This window comes from Cnephaeus nilssonii, assembly GCF_951640355.1.
Source record: "Cnephaeus nilssonii genome assembly, chromosome: 9".
Taxonomy (NCBI): domain Eukaryota; kingdom Metazoa; phylum Chordata; class Mammalia; order Chiroptera; family Vespertilionidae; genus Cnephaeus; species Cnephaeus nilssonii.
In genome coordinates this window covers 10,150,374-10,170,393 of record NC_137080.1, presented here as the reverse complement: position 1 = coordinate 10,170,393, position 20,020 = coordinate 10,150,374, and the positions used below count along the sequence as shown (strand labels likewise).

Below are 20,020 nucleotides of genomic sequence, written 5' to 3'. Positions count from 1 at the left end.
CAGGTGAGTGTGGTCTTATTCTAGATCCGTGACAACAAAGCCACACTTTCCTAAGTTCTCTTTTTATACAAGCTCTCTTGCTAGTGTGTTGCCATATTTGCCATCCTTTAGGTGTCTCGAGCTTCCTAGTGTCCTAAGCAAAATAAAATAATAGTACTACAACTTTTTAACTGCACATAAAACACCTCTCAAAACCCCTGCCCATCTGCCCATTCGATACACAAGGAATAGGAAAGGAAGCAAACAAAATTAACCCTAATTAGCAGTCCGCTATGGGGTAAGATCGGGTAAGAATAAAGATTGTCCCAGTAGCAAGAATTAAGATTACTTGCTTAAAAAAAGAGAGAATTTTTTTGAAAATTAAGGGGATCTCCATATTCTATCGTTTAATAACAGGAAGCACAAGCTTCTCTAAAATTTCCCATCAAAACAGAGTTTCATAGCAACAGCCACTGAAAGGTAAGGCCTCTGTGATTTCGATTTTACTATCTATTATGCATTCTTTGTGACTCAGTCTAGATGGGTAAGAAATGTCAAACTTGAGATTAAAATTTTTTATGATCAGTGGAAAACATGAAATATATTTCAATAACTAAAAAGAAACAAATATATTTAAAAACATTTGTGTGAGTATAAACTTAAAGTTTCTCTACTTTTAGCCTTTAATAGTTCAGACCAAAATCTTTCAAATTTCAACTGGTAAAAGAGATTAACCCAGCCCGGCCCGCATGTCTCAGTGGTCAAGCATCAACCTATGAACCAGATCATGGTTTGATTCCCGGTCAGGGCACATGCCCAGGTTGCAGGCTCGAGCCCCACTGTGGGGCATGCAGGAGGCTGCTGATCAATTATTATCTCTCATCATTTATGTTTCTCTCTCTCTCTCTCTCTCTCTCTCTCTCTCCCCCCTTTTATCTCTAAAATCAATTTAAAAAATTTTTAAAGAGATCAACCTGAAACCTTGCAGCGAGTTATAATGAGTGAGCAATTTTAATTTCAAAATCACATGGTCACTTTAACTTAGATGTTAATAGTAGTAACAGAGCACCAGACTGCCCTGTAAGTCAAGGGTGCCTGATGGACACTGTGGTTAGAGGCCATCGCCATTAAAATCACTTCCTGTTAACAGAACTTTGTTTCCATACATACATCTCTTGTTAAAACGACAGTTTTTCATACCTAAATTGTCAGCTTTTGAAATTAAGGACAATTTTCCCTTGAAATGCTAGGTACAGAAAATTTTACTACTTTTATTTTTCCCACTAAACCTACTGAATTCAAGTTTCAGAAATCAGTAAGTTATTTCTTCTCACTTCTGTCATATTCAACCATTTTTTCTCCCTTGCTCATTCTTTAAGGCCACATGATAGAGTCTTCTGTATGGACAATGTTTATCTTTCTCTATTCAGGGAAATATATTTTTAAATATACTTTTATTGATTTTCAGAGAGGGAGAGGGATAGAGAGATAGAAACATTGATGAAAATCATTAATTGGCTGCCTCCTGCATGGCCCCCAATGGGGATGGAGCCCATAACCCGGGCATGTGATCAGGAATCGAATCCGCAACCTCTTAGTTCCTGGGTCGATGCTCAACCGCTGAGCCACACCAGCCAGGTGGGGGTGATAGTTTCTTATGTAATGTCATTACCATTTTCTATATTGATGGCTCAGAATTATGTACAGTGCAGAGGTTGGGGGCTAAAGGCCTCAGGCCAAGAGTGAGGAGGGAAGCTGATGAAGACGAGGCTTGGGGCCTGAAGGAGAGTTGGGAAGCTGAGTCTAAAATCTTCACATAAGCCCTGGCCAGTGTGCTCAGTTGGTTGAGCATCATCCTGTGCACCAAAAGGTCACCAGTTCAATTCCCGGTCAGGGCACATATCTACGTTGCAGGTGCATGCGGGAAGCAACCAATCAATGTTTCTCTCTCACATGGATTTTTTTTTCTCTCTCTCCCTCTCCCTTCCTCTCTTCAAAATCAAAACATTATTTAAAAAAAAATTTTTTTAAATAAAATCTTCACATACAGCCAGGTGACTAGAAGGGCTCACCTTCAGAGAAAGACTAGGCTGGAATAAAACATCTGCAGGCACCTTCCCAGCTCTGCAATGATGGACGTCGGGATAGACCTTAAAAGTAGACTTGTTTTCCCTGATATTTTTACACTGTGCATGTATACATATTTTTTAATAAATTTTAAAATAATGAAGAAAAATTATTATTTTCAGATATTATTTACTGCTCACTAAAAGATCCCCAAAACCTTACAGGTTTTAAATTTAGTAAAATGGGTGGATGTAAGAACAGTGATGAAAAATATAACTCACTTCAGCAGCACAAATACTAAAACTGGAATGCTACAAAGACGATTAGCATAGCCCCTGCACAGGATGTTACACATTTTTATTTTTTTAACCCTTTTGAAAATCTAAAATTATCTCAAAATAAAAAGTTAAAAATATATATGTAACTTCATAGGTCAGGAAAGAGAAAATCATATTTTTAAATGATACTATTTATAATAGAACATAAGGATACGGAAACCAGGAGTAAATTTAACAAAGAAAGTTCAAAAGCTTTATACAGAAAATTCTACGAATTTAAATAACTAAATGAAGGATATGCTATCTTTATGAACAAACCATTCATTAATGGGGTTTGGACAGTTGGACTACCCATATGTTAAAAAAAAAGTGAATTTGGATCTTGATATCACACCATATACACACACACACAATTTAATGAGGATTAAATATTTAAATGTAAAAAAACAAAGCTTGCTTTATAACTTTTAAAATATAGAATATCTTTATTAAGGATTTCTTAAACAAAATACAAAAGGCCCAAAACACACAGAGAAAAGCAAATAAATTTGACATTAAACTTAAAAATTTCTACCTAAAATATAAAACCCAATTCTAATTAGACACCTAGTCCTAACTTCCAGTTTACAGGAAATAAAGAGGTTAGAAGACACCATGATGCTACCATCAATTCTAGAAATGGAACATTTTACAAAACAACTGGCCTGAACTCTTCAAAAAGTCAACGTCAAAGAGGACATCTGTAATACTTTCAACAATAAATTTAAACATACGTCAACATCATTAAAAAGAAGGGAGGTAGAGATGGATGGATGGGTAGGAAACTCTTGTTGATTAACAGAATAAACTGACAAGAACAGCATGCAATGCGTGAACTTTGATTGAGTTTAGATTAAAAAGCAAACCAACACCTAAAAGTGACATTCTTGACACAATCAGGGAGTTCATACAGGGCTTAGAATAGCTTTCATTCCCAACAGCCAGAATGGAGAAACCTCATACCAGACCAGGCACAGGGCAGATTATACAGAAAGGTTATTACCTAAGGCTTATCTGGAATTAGCCCTAACTAAAGGCTTTTCTAGTCTGACCTCATTAAGCTTAACAGGAAGCTATGAAAGGATCAAACTGCTTCCAAGTAACTTAATTATGTCCCAGAATAAATCTCAACATATTTAAAGGAATATAGAAAACTCCAGCACCTAACAACGTAAAATTAAAAAATCAGGCATGCAGAGGAGATTATAATCCAATGAGGGGGTGGGGGAGGAGGGGGAATCAACCAACAGAAACAAACCAGAAATGACACAGATGACAGAATGCACAAGAATATTAAAACACCTATTACAAAGATACTCCAGATGTTCAAAAGATAAAAAATGCACAAGCATGTTAAGGACAGACATCCTATCTAATAAGAGTAATATGCAAATTGACCATCACTCCAAGACACAAGATGGCTGCCCCCCATGTGGACACAAGATGGCCGCCACAAGATGGCCTGCAGGGGAGGGCAGTTGTGGGCAATTGGGGTGACCAGACCGGCAGAGGAGGGCAGTTGGGGGAGACCAGGACAGCAGGGAAGGACAGTTGGGATGACCAGGCCTGCAGGAGAGGACAGTTGGGGGTGACCAGGCCTGCAGGGGAGGACAGTTAGGGGCGACCAGGCCCAGCAGGGGAGGGCAGTTAGAGGCAATCGGGCTGGCCGAGTAGCAGTTAGGCATCTATCAGGCTGGCAGGGGAGTGGTTAGGAGGTGATCAGGCTGGCAGGCAGAAGCGGTTAGGGGCAATCAGGCAGAGGCAGGTGAGCGGTTGGGAGCCAGCAGTCCTGGATTGTGAGAGGGATGTCCGACCGCCCTCAAGGGGTCCCAGACTGGAGAGGGTGCAGGCTGGGCTAAGGGACCCACAAATTTCATGCACCAGGCCTCTAGTGGTAGATATAAAAAAACAAAATGAGCCCTAGCTGGTTTGGCTCAGTGGATAGAGCGTCAGCCTGGGGACTGGGGGGGGGGGGGGGGGAGGGGGTCCCGGGTTCGATTCCAGTCAAAGGCACATGCCTGGGTTGCGGGCTTGATCCCCATTGGGGGAGGTGCAGAAGGCAGCCAATCAATGATTCTCTCTCACCATTGATGTTTCTATCTCTTTCCCTCTCCCTTCCTCTCTGAAATCAATAAAGATATTTAAAAACAAAAATAAAACAACAAAATGAAACTTCTAAAAAGATTAAAAATATAATGTCAACCCTAGCCAGTTTGGCTCAGTGGATAGAGTACTGGCCTGTGGACTAAAGGGTCCCAGCTTTGATTCCGGTCAAGGGCACATACCTCAGTTGCAGGCTCGATTCCTGGCCTTGGTTGAACCTGTGATATATATCTCTCTCACATCAATGTTTCTCTCTCTCTGTCTCTCCCCCTCCCTTCCACCCTCTCTTAAAAAAAAAATCAATGGAAAAATATCCTCAGGTGAGGATTAACAAAAAATGTTTAAAAATATAATGTCCAAGGTCAAAAATACACTGACTGGGATTAGCAAGACATTAGATACTTCAGGAGAAAAGATTAATGAATTTGAGGACATAATGGAAAATGTCCGACTTGGCATACAAAGAGAAAAGACTTTAAAAAAACCCACCAGACTATGAAACAATTTAATGTGGACTATCATACAATTGGAGTCCCAGAGGGAAAGCAGTGAGAGGACAGGAAAGATAATAATAATAATAATAATAATAGAAGAAATAATAGACAAAATTGTTCCAAATTTTATGAAAACCATATAACCACAGGTAAAGAGCCCCAGCAGAAGAAACATGGGAAAAAAAAAAACACCACACTACTCCAAGCACATCATAATCAAACTGCTTAAAACTCAAAAAGGTAAAAGCAGGCAGAGAAAAAGGACACATTACATATAGAAGAACAAAGGTAGTAATAATAGTGCTCTTGCTGGACACCACAATAAGATGCCATTTAACCTCCACGAGATTGGCAAAACGAAAAGGCCTAGAATTAAGAAATGTTGGAGAAAATGTGAAAGAAAGGTAACTCACATAGTGCTGGTAGGGTATAAATGGGTACAGCCACGCAGAAGAGTTGCATTATCTTGTAAAATGAAGACTTCCATACCACATGGACAAGCAGTGTCCCTCCTAGATATACAATGTTCATAGCAGCATTATCTGCAATAGCAAAAACAAAACCAACAAAACCCAAACATCCCTCCACAGCAGAATGGATAAACCGCAGTCTATTCGTAGAACTATACGGCAATAAAAATGAGTGACTCCCATAAAGGACTAAGTCAAAAAAAGCAAGTCATAGAACTGAGCATACGTTATGCCATTTATATAAAATTCAAAAACATATAAAACTTAACATTTCAATTAGTGATACATATATTGTAAAACTAGAACAAGTGAGAGAATAACAAACACAAAATTCATAATAATTACTTGAGGAGAGGGACTTCCAAAATGCAGGTAATACTCATTTCCTAATCTGGCTGATAGGTACAAAGATAATTATTTTTAATACCTTATATATACATGTGTTTTTGTAGGTATGAAATATTTCATTTTTAAAAAGTGGAAAATGTGAAAGACTTGAAAAATGAAGACTACTATTTATGCTTAACAATAAAATTAGTGTAAAAAAATATACAAAGAAAATGTTCAATTCTTTATTGTCTTTGTGTGCCCCACACAATCAGTATTAATCTATAAAGGGACACTTAGAATATAGGAAAAAACCAAGCAGAGTCTTTAACTGTTTTGACACAAAATCTGAACATCTATTACTCTAGTTAGACAAGAGTAAGTATTTTAGCCACTCATGTCTGATTCTTCATGTTTCATCTGTACTTAGATTTTTCTTTATCTTTGGATTTCCTGGGACTCCTGCTTCGGTCTCTCTTCCTACTCCTTTCTCTTTCATAGGGATCTGTTTGGTATTTGGATCTGTGGCTATTACTGTAGTGACCATCCCTTTCTCGAGATCGGCTACGACTTCGGTTTTGAGGTCGGTCCTTTTTTTCACTCTTTTGTTTCTCCCAACAGCTTTCTTCTTCTTCATAGTGACCGAACCCCATTTCTCTGTAGATATCCTGTCAGAGGAATAAAGAGAATTACAAGTGAATTAATAAAATCACTGTCAGTTAATAAAACTTATAGACAAGCCCACCATTAGAAGGCAGTTGTAATGGCTCAAATCTGAACACTACCACTAATGCCAGACATTTTGTAAATTAAAAAGCAAAAATAATTCAGAAAAAGATTTGACCATTTTTCTCATCAGTCTCATTGGTTTGTATCTATTTCAGCCAAACTGAAGGAACAGAACCAAAAACAAAAAACTGAAATTGCCCAATTGAAATTAGAACAGGTCTTTAGAGCAAAATTGCAATACTAAAAATTCTGGTTATGTACGGTTACCTTTCCACCTCCCCCTTCTCCACTCCCCCAAAATGTTCTATTCTTCATATTAAGTAGCAGTAGTACTTTTCCCATATAGGAGAGGGCTGATTATAATTCTATTTCTGCTTGTATTCTGCCCTTAATTAAAATGAGTTCTCTCAGCAAGAGGCTGAAATCTAAAGTGACCAGAGCCAGTGCTCTTTCAAGAGATAGTTTGTAAAATTCAACTTTCTTACAAGGTTTCTCAGAGCAAAATCCTAAGGATTGAACTCCCAAGGGTCTCGCCTCTATCACCATAGATATTATTAAAGTAGATGTAAATGTCAAGGTTCAAAATCTACAGTAATGGATACCCCTGGTTAAAGACTGAATTTTAAGCAAATGACTCATAGTTATTCCATAGCTGTCTAGAGACTGTACATTACACCTGGCATGGAGATTGCAGTATGTGAATAGAGATCTAATGTGATCACTATAACCAGTGTTTGTGAAATACAACATTACTAACCAATTCATTATTTCCCACACAATCCCTATGGTTCTTATCATGAATCAGTATTTGGTTTAACCCTTTACTAATTATTTCCTAACAAAATATTCCATCCTTAGATAAAAGAATTTTTGTGCTTCTCAAACATATACAAAATGTAGCCATGTACAATTTTGTCTGTACACCTATTTTCTGAATTGGTTGAGACAATAAACTTTTAACCTAAAGAGACAGTTAGCTGATGTATAACGCTGTAAAATCTCTAGCACATTACATATATTGGCACTTAAATGCTTTAAGAGTTTAAAACGAGAGAAAGAGAGGGGTGGGGGGAGTTATGTAGTACTTAATTCTTTGAAAAAATTGAGGAACCTGAAAATCTGAAATGGACTGAAACCTTAAAACCTCTCCAACTTGGAGTAATTTCAAAGCTACACAAGCTTTGAAGACAGGCAGCTTTAGGTTTTGATGGTCTTTGTCATTTCTTGAGATTAGGTTTATCAGAGAAGGTTTTATAGAAAAGTTAGAACTTAGATGAGCCTCAAAGATTGAGAGGGTTTGGGTTGGATTGGCAGTGAGAAGGCTAGTGCAAGCAGTGTAAGTGAAAACTGAAAAGCAAGGAAGAATGAGCACTGAGAGCATGAAGGAGGAAAGTGCAGGTGCCTGGAAGAAGCCACACATTGGGACAGGCCCTCGAAGTATGGGCTAGCACAGTGCTAAGTGCTTTTGGAGTACAAGATCGTCCTCATTCCGGAAATAAGAAAACTGACCTTGAGGTCTGCACAGGTTGGAAGTAATGATTTAATTGATCAATAATTGGACATATAAAATTGAAATGGGGGTGATCAAGAATAATGAAGAAAAGGCACTCCTGACTGAATCAAAATAAACATTAAACTTCCAGCTTTCCCACTAAGCTATAGGTCCATGGCCTGTGGGGCCAGGCTCTCATATCTAAGGTGAAGGAAATGTATTAGATAAGCTCTAAGTACAGTACAGACTTTAAACAATTCTATCATTTTATACATTTAAGACATAAGACAAGATGATTAAACTATCATGTAGCTAAAAAAAAAAAGAAAACATAAAGTGGCCAATTTAAAGTAACCAACCCAATCCATGATTTCAAAGTAAAAAAAAAAAAAAAGTCTAATCTAACTAAAAATTATCCTTGCTCTGGTCACTGGAATTAAATCAAAGATTTAGCTAAATCTAAATCACTAAAATAACATTAAAGGATTAAAATGACAGTAAAAATAGAGTCCCAAATTATAAGACTACTAAACACCTATGAAAACCACAGAGGACTGACAACCAGTATGAATACATCGGAGCCAGGCAACCCACAGCTGAGGACTCATTTCCTGTAACTCTAGCAAAACCCAAACCTCAACAACACAGAAACCATCTTTGGAATTAAGACACAGGTGGAAAATTTAAATAGAGAAGTTTTCAAATTGAACAATAAGGTTGTCACTAAATAAAAAACAAAGAACTTGAAGAAATAAGTTAAAACATTCTTAGGAAATGAGGCTCACCAAGCAAAATGGCAACAAATAGAAAAAGTTGAGCTATACACAGAAATTACCTAGTATTGAAAATTCCCTTTCATGATTATATTTTTGAGACTGAAATCAAAAGGATGAGAATCAGAGTAATAGAAAAAATTGGGGCCCACTTAAATCTTAAATATGGATGTTATTTTATTATTAAAAATAGTAAGAAATAGTATAGCTATATTATTAAGTGAAAATATAAAATAAAAAACATTTACTGTAACTCAAAGATACAGACAACAGATTGGTGGTTACCAGAGGAGTGGGGGTGGTGGGGGCAAAATTGGTAAAGGGAGTCAAACTTCCAGTGACGACTAGAAACTAGACTGGTGAGCCCACTATAGTGTACACAGATAGCAAATTACAATGTTGTACACCTGAAATTTAAATAATGTTATTAACCAATGTTACCTCAATTAAAAAACACCCATCTGCTTTAATACACTTTAAAGGAAGAAATAAAGTTAGGAGATTACTATTTGGAATTTAACAATTTTATAGTTGGCAACTACCTTAATATTCTCTAAAAAAACAACAACAGTATTCTCCCCAAATATCACTTGATGCTTTTTACTCTGTGCCAAATGAGGATATTTGCTAATGTAAAGTTTTAAGTAAGCAAACAGCAGAATAGAAGATTCATAAGCCCTGGCCGGGTGACTCAGCTGGGTGAAGTGTTGTCTCATACACCAAAAAGGTTTCAGGCTCAATTACTGCTCAGGGCATAGGTCTAGGTTGTGGGTTTAATCCCCAGGTGGGGCACCTACAGGAGGCAAATGATCCATGTTTCTTTCTTTCTCTCTCTCCCTCCCCTTCTCCCCCCTCCCCAACGTTCTTTTCTCTCTCTAAAATCAATAAGCATATCCTTGGGTGAGAATTAAAAAAAAAAAAAAGATTCATAATAAGGGGAAGAAATAACAGACTTAAAATGCAGCCAGTTTTTGGATTTTCTTTAAACCTCATCTCAGACACACCAGTGTGTATCTCAGGCCTAGATTCATTGACGATTCCATGTATAAGTGCAGGATGGTGAACTGTAGCTGAAGGATACATGGGGTGGGAGCGATAATTAAGGGTTTTTAGTGAAAAACATTACATATTCATAGAAATGTGATATAGCCACCATTTAAAAAGCTAAGTAGCCTGGCCAGTGTGGCTCAATGGTTGAGCCTCGACCTATATTTGGGCTTGATCCCGAGTTGGGGGTGGCAGGAGGCAGCCTGTCAATGATTCTCTCTCATCATTGATGTTTCTCTCTTCTTCTCTAAAATCAATAAAAATATATTAACAAAAAAAAAGCTAAATTTATTAATAGAGTACAAACATTAGGAAGGAGATGTTCCTATTAGATCACACTAAAATATTACACTATGGGACAAATTATATTAGACTAACAATAAGATTTAGAAAAGAAAACGGACAAATATATTCCAGGTAAGAAGAGCAGCAGTAGAGTTGTTAGGAGTACAAGTCTGAATTTAAATTGTGCCTCCACTATTTATTAGCTGTAAAACTATGGGCAAGCTGCCAAAACCGGTTTGGCTCAGTGGATAGAGCGTCGGCCTGTGGACTGAAAGGTCCCAGGTTCGATTCCGGTCAAGGGCATGTACATTGGTTGCGGGCACATCCCTGGTGGGGGATGTGCAGGAGGCAGCTGGTCGATGTTTCTCTCTCATCGATGTTTCTAGCTCTCTATCCCTCTCCCTTCCTCTCTATAAAAAATCAATAAAATATATTAAAAAAAAAAAAAACTATGGGCAAGCTGCTTCACCTCTTCCGTGTTCACTGTCTTTGTTGTGAAATGGGGCCAACAGTATCCACCTGACTGTAAAGACTCTGAAGATGTTAGCGATTACTGATTCATGTGCGGATCATTTAAAGGACTGACAAAGGTGTAACTTAAAAACAGAAGCCAGGGCATGAAGGAGGGCAAGCTTTAAATAGCTAAAGGGCTGTGGAAAGGAGAAGGTATACCTCTGGTTAGACAACAGCAAAGAATAAGAATATTTGCTATGTAGAAAACAGGGGGCTAAGAATATATATAAAATATATGCTTGCTGAAAATTTTTTAAATAAAGAATAAAACACATTAAAATGGCTAACTACAAGGGCGGGGGGAGAGAAAAGGTGGAGAAGGCAGGGATAGAAGCTCAGTTCTGCGCATGTACCATTTTGTAGATTTTACTTTGGAACCATATAAATGATTTTTAAAACTAACAAAAAATTTAAAGCAATCCTTAAAAATTTTTTTATGTGATATGAATCCAATTAATGGAATTACCACAGAGAAAGTACTCCAACTGATTTAAAACATAGTAATTTGACTATATAAGTAAAAGTAGTAACAAAAGCCAGTGTAGAAAATGATTGCACACACATTTTTTTCACTTTGTCTGAAGAAGATGCCTGTGAAATAAATATTATCTCAATTTCTCAGAGAGGAAACTGTGGTTCAGAAAGGTAAGTAACTTGTTGAGGTCACATCAATGACGAGCAGTGCGGAAAGTTAAACCTGGCTTTTCTGCCAACCATACTGCCTCTCTCCATAGTGTCTCTGCCTGACATCCTCCGTCTTGAGTTCCTTCTCACCTGGGCCTATGACACCTCCTCCTCCACCAGGGCCCAGAACCTTCACATGGTGAAACAAAAGCAGGAGCTGTAGTGTAGTTTGTTTTTTCATTTAACTAAGAGCCAAAATGCAGGCTGGAAATGCTTTCTTCTCTTATAATCAATTTTCTTTGGGGGAATTTTTACTATTATTGTCTTAGAAAATGCATTGTTAAAGAAAGCGTTTGGATGCTCAATTATGAGTACTGTTTTCATTTCATATATACAATACAAAAGGGAATAAACGTTTTACAGGTCCTAAACCCTCAAGAGTTTTAAGTGGCCCTGGCTGGTTTGGCTCAGTGGATAGAGCGTCAGCCACCGAAGGGTCCCAGGTTCGATTCCGGTCAAGGGCATGTACCTTGGTTGTGGGCACATCCCCAGTAGGGGGTGTGCAGGAGGCAGCTGATCAATGTTTCTAATTCTCTATCCCTCTCCCTTCCTCTCTGTAAAAAATCAATAATATATATTTTTAAAAAGAGTTTTAGGTGCAGCACACAACACTTGGTGATAAAACGATAAGTGAGAACTATTTGAGCACAACCACACTTGCTTTCATGGGAACAAAGGAGTGTCCACAGGTGGTATGGAAATCACTCGCTCCACAATGGGAAACTACATACTAAGTTAATTCAAAAGCAATCTTTATAATTTGTGATATATATTCTTGAAAATTAAAGTTCATTACCCAGTGAAACCATTCTACACTTTAGACTTAGAACATGCCCATCACTACAATGTAATTTATAAAGGGATAAAATATTTATTTCTCCACAGCTGAGTCTGGACATTAGCAGTACCTGATTAGTATTTTTGATTGGCATGTAGTTCTCGTCTTCTTTTTCTTCAGAGCAATGACGGGTTTTCTTCTTGTGTTTTTTACTTGTGTGTGAGTGACTTGATTTTGAGTCTTCTGACTGCTCCTCTAATATAAGATCATATTTTGCACTGCAGCAGCTAGTTAAGGACAAGCGTGAGAATGAATACTGGTAATACATCAAAACCTAAGAATCTGGTGAACACAGGAGACCAAGAAGTTTAAGGTAACTTTTTAAAATAAAAGCATCTTACAAGTATAGTTTACTTCTAAAACAAAATGGATTCATTTTTTTTTCATTACATAGAAAAAAAATGGAAAAAACCCTGATTGTATATAGGCAGTTAACAACTGTACGTGGGCAAAAAATATGGAGGGGGACATATAATATCCACAAATTAAAATATTAGCATCTAAAAAATAAGGAAACATTTGTCAATAATGAGAAAACCTAAATTTAGAAAATGAGGTACATGTTTAACTAGAAAAAATTAAGATAATACAAACTTCAAAGCCAGAAAAGCTACATAAGATAAAAGGTACATTCATGTAACTCTTCTTCTGAGGAGCAAATTAGCTCACCTGGCTAGGAGGAAATTTAGCAGTGCATGTCAACAGTTACTATGCTTAAATTCAAATAAGAATTTATAAAAATTCTGTGGCATTTCAGAGGGAAGGCGGGGGTGGGTGGAAAGAGAGCAACCAAATAACTTGTATGCATATATGCATAACCTATGGACACAGACAGTAGGGTGGTGAAGGCCTGGAGTGGGGGACTGGGGCGAGTAGAAGGGGTCAATGGGGGTAAAGGGGGAACATATGTAATACTTTCAACAATAAAGATTTAATGTAAAAAATTAAATAAAATAACAAGTCAAATGAACAAAGGTATACATAATAGGGTTATTTTTAGTGATAAACTAGGAACAACAAATAGCCTAGTATGAACTATAGATTCAATTATATTGTAGTACTTCAACATGATATTTTATAAAAGAAGTTATTAACAATGATAAATTAATGCTATGAAAAACGTGGGAAGGTGTTTCTGAAAAATTAAAAGTGAAAAAAGCTCAAAGCAAAAACCATATATACCATACAGTGATTATAAGTTTACAAAGATCAAATCTTGAAGGAACAAGGAAAAATAAATATCATTTGTGATGGTAGAACAATGACTGAATTTTTTAAATTCCACATAAATATGTTATAAAAATAGTGGTAATGTTTTAATTCAGAGATAGGTATTTTCTCTAATATAAATAAAACTAACTCATGTCTTAGAATAAGAGAAAAGATAAAACTACTATAACCTCTGCTGAAAATAATCTCAATTCCTAAAACAGATTTTGAGGAAGGCTAGAAGAGTGGTTTTCAAAAGAAAGCTTATGAGGAAGCCCCACACGCAGGGCCATTTCAGCGGCATGTGGGCCTAGAGCAATCGCACACACTTCCCTAGGGACCAGAGTGTCCTATCCGTTTCCACGATGCCACAGTCTATGCTTTCCTCAGTGGTGACTCACTTCTCCCTCAGATTAACCAGGAAACCACTGCACTCTTCACTTTCAGAAGATGGCTAGTCAGCCTGTACTGTCCTATTATTACTCTACTAGAGGCCTGGTGCATGAAAATTCATGCACTGGAGGGGGGCACTCAGCCTGGCCTGCTCCCTGTCACAGTCCAGGAACCCTCAGGGGTGGGAGGCGACCCGACAATCAGGGGAAGGCGTCGCCCCGTCACACCTCTGCTGCTGCCACTGCCGGCAGCGCAAGCCTCATTGGGCGGCTTGGCAGCCACCATCCAAGGTTTGCCTGCGCCTCGGGCTGGCCCTGGGTGGCTGGGCAGCTACCATCCGAGGCTTGCCTGCACCTCAGGCCATCCATGGGAGGGCTGGGCAGCCACCATCCGAGGTTTTGCCTGCAACTTGGGCCGGCCCTGGGCGTCTGGGGGGCTAAGGGGCCTGGGGAACTCCAGAGGCAGGGGCGTGGAGCGGCCGGGCACCTGCCACCCTGGCGGGGCTGAGGGGACTGGGAGCCGCCAACTTGTGGCTGTGGGCGCTGCCATCTTTGAGGGCGGGGCAGTCAATTAGCATATTCTCTACTTATTGGCTGTGGGTGCCGCCATCTTTGAGGGTCGGGCAGTCAATTAGCATATTCCTTCCTTATTGGCTGTGGGTGTTGCCATCTTTGCAATGGCGTGAGGGTCAATTAGCATATTCCTTCTTTATTAGATAGGATTATGTCTAACTTCTTTTCTCCTTTATACTATGGCACACCATATCACACTGTTTCCAGGACACCTTCTGGATCTTCTTTTTCAGATACAAATTCAATAGCCCTTGCCTATGATTTCATCTTAGCGTGTAGCTTTTCACATGTTTCTCCCTCTGTCCAAAAGGCTTTAGAGAAATGTTTTTCAAAATGCTGGTCATGATCCAGTAATGGAGTGCAAAGTCCATTTAGTGGGTCACAGCCAGCATTGTTTTAGTAACAGAATAGGAAATAAGAGTGCAGGGTCAGACTCATGAATTTCCTTTTTCTTGTTCAATATTCCGATTGAGAATAATTAGCAGTGGTTTACACCAGGACATGTCTGTCTTTTCCATCAACTTCAAAAGCCTAAAGCAGGCACTGTTCACTGTAATTGTTTAAACTTAAACTCATTAAACACGTGAGTAGTAGCTATATAGGGCAGTGGAGATATAGTAGGTTTCCATCACTGTACAAAGTCCTATTGGACAGGACTGGGCTAGAGGTTTATTCTCAAACATGCCTCATTTCCTTTCTTCACTCTTAGTAATCTATCATCTTGAATTCAAAACACTGTAATACTACATACTCTTTCTTCTGAGCCTGAGCTAATTCTATGGGGGAAGTCACCTGCTTCTACTTTATACTCTACGACTGTACTTCCTTTTATTTGTCCTACACACTCCTCTTCTTCCAGCTGCAGTTACCAGTATTTATCCTAAAATTAACTATAGTTCATTTTAAAGATTTGATAAATAAATCTCAACTGTATTTCATCCATACCTTTTATGATTTTAAAATTTTAATCATATCCTCTCTGTTTATCTTTTCAGACTAAATCTTAGCTCACTGTTTGGTCTGTTTGCAAGTGAAAGCCGCTCCTCATGCTGACTATGTCGGCATACATACTGCAGACTTTACCCAACCCAATCTAACCCCTAGAATGCTTTATGTATAGTAAACAATCAACACTGTTTTAAAAATCTATCCTCCTATATAATAAAAGGGTAATGTGCAAATTGACCCTAATGGCAGAATGACCAGGAACAATTGGTCACTATGATGCGCACTGACCACCAGGGGGAAAATACTCAACGCAGGAGCTGCCCCCTGGTGGTCAGTGTGCTTCCACAGGGGGAGCACTGCTCAGCCAGAAGCTGGCTCATGGCTGGCCAGTGCAGCGATGGTGGTGAGAGCCTCTCCTGACTCCGTGGCAGCGCTAGGGATGTCCAACTAACAGCTTAGGTCTGCTCCCTGCAGGCCTAAGCCATTAGTCAAACATCCCCTGAGGGCTCCTGGGCTGCCAAAGGGATATCTGACCACCAGCTTAGGCCTGATCCCCCGGGGAGCGGGCCTAAGCTGTCAGTCGGAAATCTCCCAAGGGGTCCCAGACTGTGAGAGCGTGCAGGCCGGGCTGAAGGACAGCCCCCCAACCCCCCAAGTGCATGAATTTTCGTGCACCAGGCCTCTAGTCTATAATAAAAAAGGTGTAATATGCTAATTAGACTGGACGTCCTTCTGGACGAAGCCCAGGTCCTGGGTGCCTGCCAGCAGCTGGAGGGAACGACCAAATGACTGGCTGGTAGCTATGACACGCACTGACCCAGACCTTTCTGCTGGGACCCTGACAGCCCCAAATCTGGTTTACCTGCACCCCGGACCCAGACAGGAGGGAGGAGGGAGCCCGATTACTCACGGAATCGGCTGTTGGTTAGCTTGCTGCTGGGGCCAAACTTCCCACGGTCCCACCCCCTGGCCAGCTGGCTCCCCCGATCAACCCCGATGGGGGGTGCCAGCCAGCCAACCTCCCACAGTCCCTTCCCCAGCTGGCTGGCCCCCCCAATTGGCCCCAATTGCTGGCCATGCTGAGGGACCCCACCCATGCATGAATTCGTGCACCAGGCCTGTAAGTACGTAACAGTCAGCCCAATATTCATCTTTCCTTGATGACTACTTGGAAAAGAAATGTTCCATGTACAGTATGGGAAAAGAGAACCCCTAAAACACCAACAGAAACTAGAAAACAAAGAAACCATTTAAAGAAAGAATCATAAAAGAAGTAAGCTTTACAATGTGTGGAGTGATAAATTTATGAGAACATCAATGAAAAATTAAAATGACATAATATGAACAGTATGCTTCATTGCTCCTTACTTGTCTCAACCTAAAACTTGGAAAAACCTAAATAAAATGGTCAAGTCAATGAATTTCTTTAATCCTATAAAAGTCAACTCTTGCACACAAGAGAAGCCCAACAAGTATTTGTTGCTAGACTGACAATGTATTAAGCAGAAAGAAGCAGCCTAATTATGTAAAGACAACAGGATTTTGCTGTCTACATATTCACCATCTCCAAAGTTAAACATACGAGGAAGGTTAGCACAAAGGATTTGGTTAGCTATAATAAAGAAATTTCTGACTATGAGGAATTTAAAATATTGCAATTATACAGAGAAAATATGAATCTTACCTGAAGATCTTCTGCAAATAAGTATTAACTTTAAACTAAGAGTAGGGAGGAAAAAGAAGGCTAAAGATTTATTTCAACCCTAACTTTCTCCAAATAGAGAATACACTGAAAAAGCAAAGTATATATAGGACAGTGAAAAGAGATAAACATAATGACTCCTTCACAAACCATCTGGCTTAGGGACTTTTCTACAGCCTTTGTGACTTTTTATAACATATCGCACAGTACTCTACACAGAGTGCATGGTCAACACATATTGACTAACTGCTTCCTGTGAAGGATACTCCTGTTTGGGCTTCACTTTATCTTTTAGAACCAAATTAGATGATTTATCCTGTTCCTTTTCATACTCCTTAAAATCACTCTTGGTATATCTTCCACCTATTTATTAAAAAAAGAAGAAAAAACTTAGTAAGAAAAATCCCCTAATTAATCAAGAACAGAAATTACTTTATAAGAGGTATAATATACAAGAGCGATTTTATAAGTGGCATATACACTGAGTGGCCAGATTATTATGATCTCTGAACGCATAATAATCTGGCCACTCAGTGTGTGTGTGTGTGTGTGTGTGTGTGTGTGTGTGTGTGTGTGTGTAATATATATATTAGAGGCCCAGTGCATGAATTTGTGCATGGGTGGGGTCCAGCCAGCCTGGCCAGGGGGAGGAGACATGGGCCAGCCTGCCTGCTGGTCGAACTCCTGGTTGAAGGGACAATTTGCATATTAGCCTTTTAGTATGTAGGATATACACTGAGTGGCCAGATTATTATGCGTTTAGAGATCATAATAATCTGGCCACTCAGTGTATATCAGGGGCTAGAAAAAGGCTGAGAAGAGAACAAAAGAATCATAATAATTCATTCTCCATTACTATTTTAACTGGTAGCCATATGCTGCCACCTAATGAAATACATGAATATTACAACACCAGACTGTCAAATTCTAAACGACACAGTGCATACATACGTTCACTGGAAAATAATGCAGTGTTTAAGTGAAGCCATTATATCCATGAGAACATTAGACCAAGGGAAACTAAGGGTTTGGGACTTGAGTCTGAGATACAAGAAACTTACAAGTTTGGAAGAAGTGAGGCTTTAAAGACCTGTGATCTGTCAAAACATTGTCCCAAATCTCAACAGAGCACAAAGCAGATGGGGACAGCAGGATGTGTGTAGAAGTTTGCTGAGATGCGAGATGGGAGGGCTGGTGTCTCTGCTTTAAAATTCTTGCTTAAGAACACCTTTATTCCTCCCAAGAGCCAAAAATTAAATCCACAATGATCTCTTCAGAAAAACAGGACCTATTATTAAATCCTGACTGGCCTACAGTGGCAGGGCAGGAAAGGAGAGAGCATTCCATACAGCCTCTCTACTCTCAAGCCTGGTCTCCTGCCAGATGGATTCAGCTCCTACCCATGGCCCAGACCTGCTGGATGCCTTGCCTTTCCTGTCTCCTCCACACAAATGAGGAAATGCTCCTAGTGGGAGGGCTTCCTACAGAAGGGCCCAAGACTGAATGTACAAGAAAAGTAAACTGGAGGTACACAGGGAGGTGTTGTGATTGTATATAAAATGTATACAGGGAAAGACATGAAATGAAAGGAAATTCTAAACATAAAACAAACTTTAGGCAAAACATATTAAGGGTTTTGCATCTAGAAGAACCAAACCACCACAAACATAATAATTACTTTGGAAAAATGTCATGCCTGCAGTGGGTAATTACAAGTAATTTACAATATAGTCAAACATAGAAAATATATTAATCATCAGTTTAAAATACACACACACACACACACACACACACACACACACACACACACACAAAGCATGGAAAACAGAACAGAAAAAAAAGAAAAGAAATAAACCAACATACCTTTTCCTTTCCATTTAACCTTTGCAACAGACTGGCTAAAATCCACATGTATTCTTCTGTCATCTATAAGTACATTGTCCATTTTGAAGAATGCTTTCTCACAATCTTCTTCCTATAGTTATAAAAAACTAAGCATAAATGTTCCTGTGCATTGGGATCCCAGCTTTAAAAAAATACTGATGCCTGACTTCCTTTTTTTCCTTCTCGATTTCAATGTAATTGGTCTGGGGTGCACACCTGTGCATCAGGATTTTTCAAAGCCCTCCAGGTAGTTCAAATAGGCAGCAAAGCTAGAACCACTGCTTTATATACCACACTTGGTGCTAAGCTGATCTTGTATCTTGTGTAGTTATCATAATTTTCACACATGTTCTGTGTCCCCAACATGAATGTATTTTATATGTCAGCTTTCTTTCCAGGGTGCTTTCCAAGCACTCAGTAAACATTTGCTGTGACAGCTGCTGTTGAAAATGATGTCAGTCTGCACTGGGGCTCAGGCATCGGTATTTTTGAAAAAGAGCCTCATATGATCTTACTGTGCTATCAAGGTTGAACATCACTGGGTTGGCTCCTACAGCTCCAGCTGTTGGTTGCTATGGAGATATTGGGGTGGGAGTGCCAAATGTTCTGATTTTGGCAGAAGAAACTTAAAACCCAGATTTTTATAATGTGTTGTCAATAAATTTAGATTTTTTTAAAAAACTGTGTGCAAACGAAATAAACCACATCTGCAGGCAAACAAACAAACAAACAAAAACTAAGCATAAATCTTTATGAAAATATTTCAGAACAAATACTGACAATACAAAATATGTGGTTACAAAATGAAGATCTGAATGCTTACTACAACTAAATGCTATTAAATGATTTGTATCTATTACCTCAATGAACTCTGATGACAACTGTATGAGGTACTATCTATTATTATCTTACATTTTCTCAAAGAGAAAAGAGAAGTTCACAAAAGTACTCAAGTTGCCAAAGGTCACACAGTTGGCAAGGGTGAGTCCAAGATTTGAACTGAGGCAGTCCAATTGTAGTGGACATACATATACTTACCAATTGTCTTTTTTTTTAACATGTTTTTTTTATTGATTTCAGAGAGAGGGATAGAACCATCAATGATGACAGAGAATCATTGATCGGCTGCCTCCTGCAGCCGATCAATGGGGAATCGAGCCCCCATTGGGGGTTCGAGCCCTCAACCCGGGCATG

At 39.0% G+C, this 20,020-nt stretch overlaps 1 protein-coding gene across 2 annotated transcripts in view; it reads right to left on the bottom strand.

Annotated features, from left to right (window-relative positions):
* Positions 1–2,651: 2,651 nt before the first annotated feature.
* The window catches only part of PPIL4 (peptidylprolyl isomerase like 4), a 35,622-nt gene continuing 18,253 nt past the window's right edge, over positions 2,652–20,020 (bottom strand). For both annotated transcript variants that reach the window (XM_079780402.1, XM_079780403.1), the window contains exons 10-13: positions 18,806–18,917; positions 17,209–17,305; positions 12,189–12,336; positions 2,652–6,425 (exon numbers count right to left, since the gene is read on the bottom strand). In XM_079780402.1, the coding sequence (XP_079636528.1) occupies positions 6,174–6,425; positions 12,189–12,336; positions 17,209–17,305; positions 18,806–18,917 (609 nt within the window). In that variant the 3' untranslated portion in view covers positions 2,652–6,173. The remainder of the gene's footprint in view (positions 6,426–12,188; positions 12,337–17,208; positions 17,306–18,805; positions 18,918–20,020) is intronic.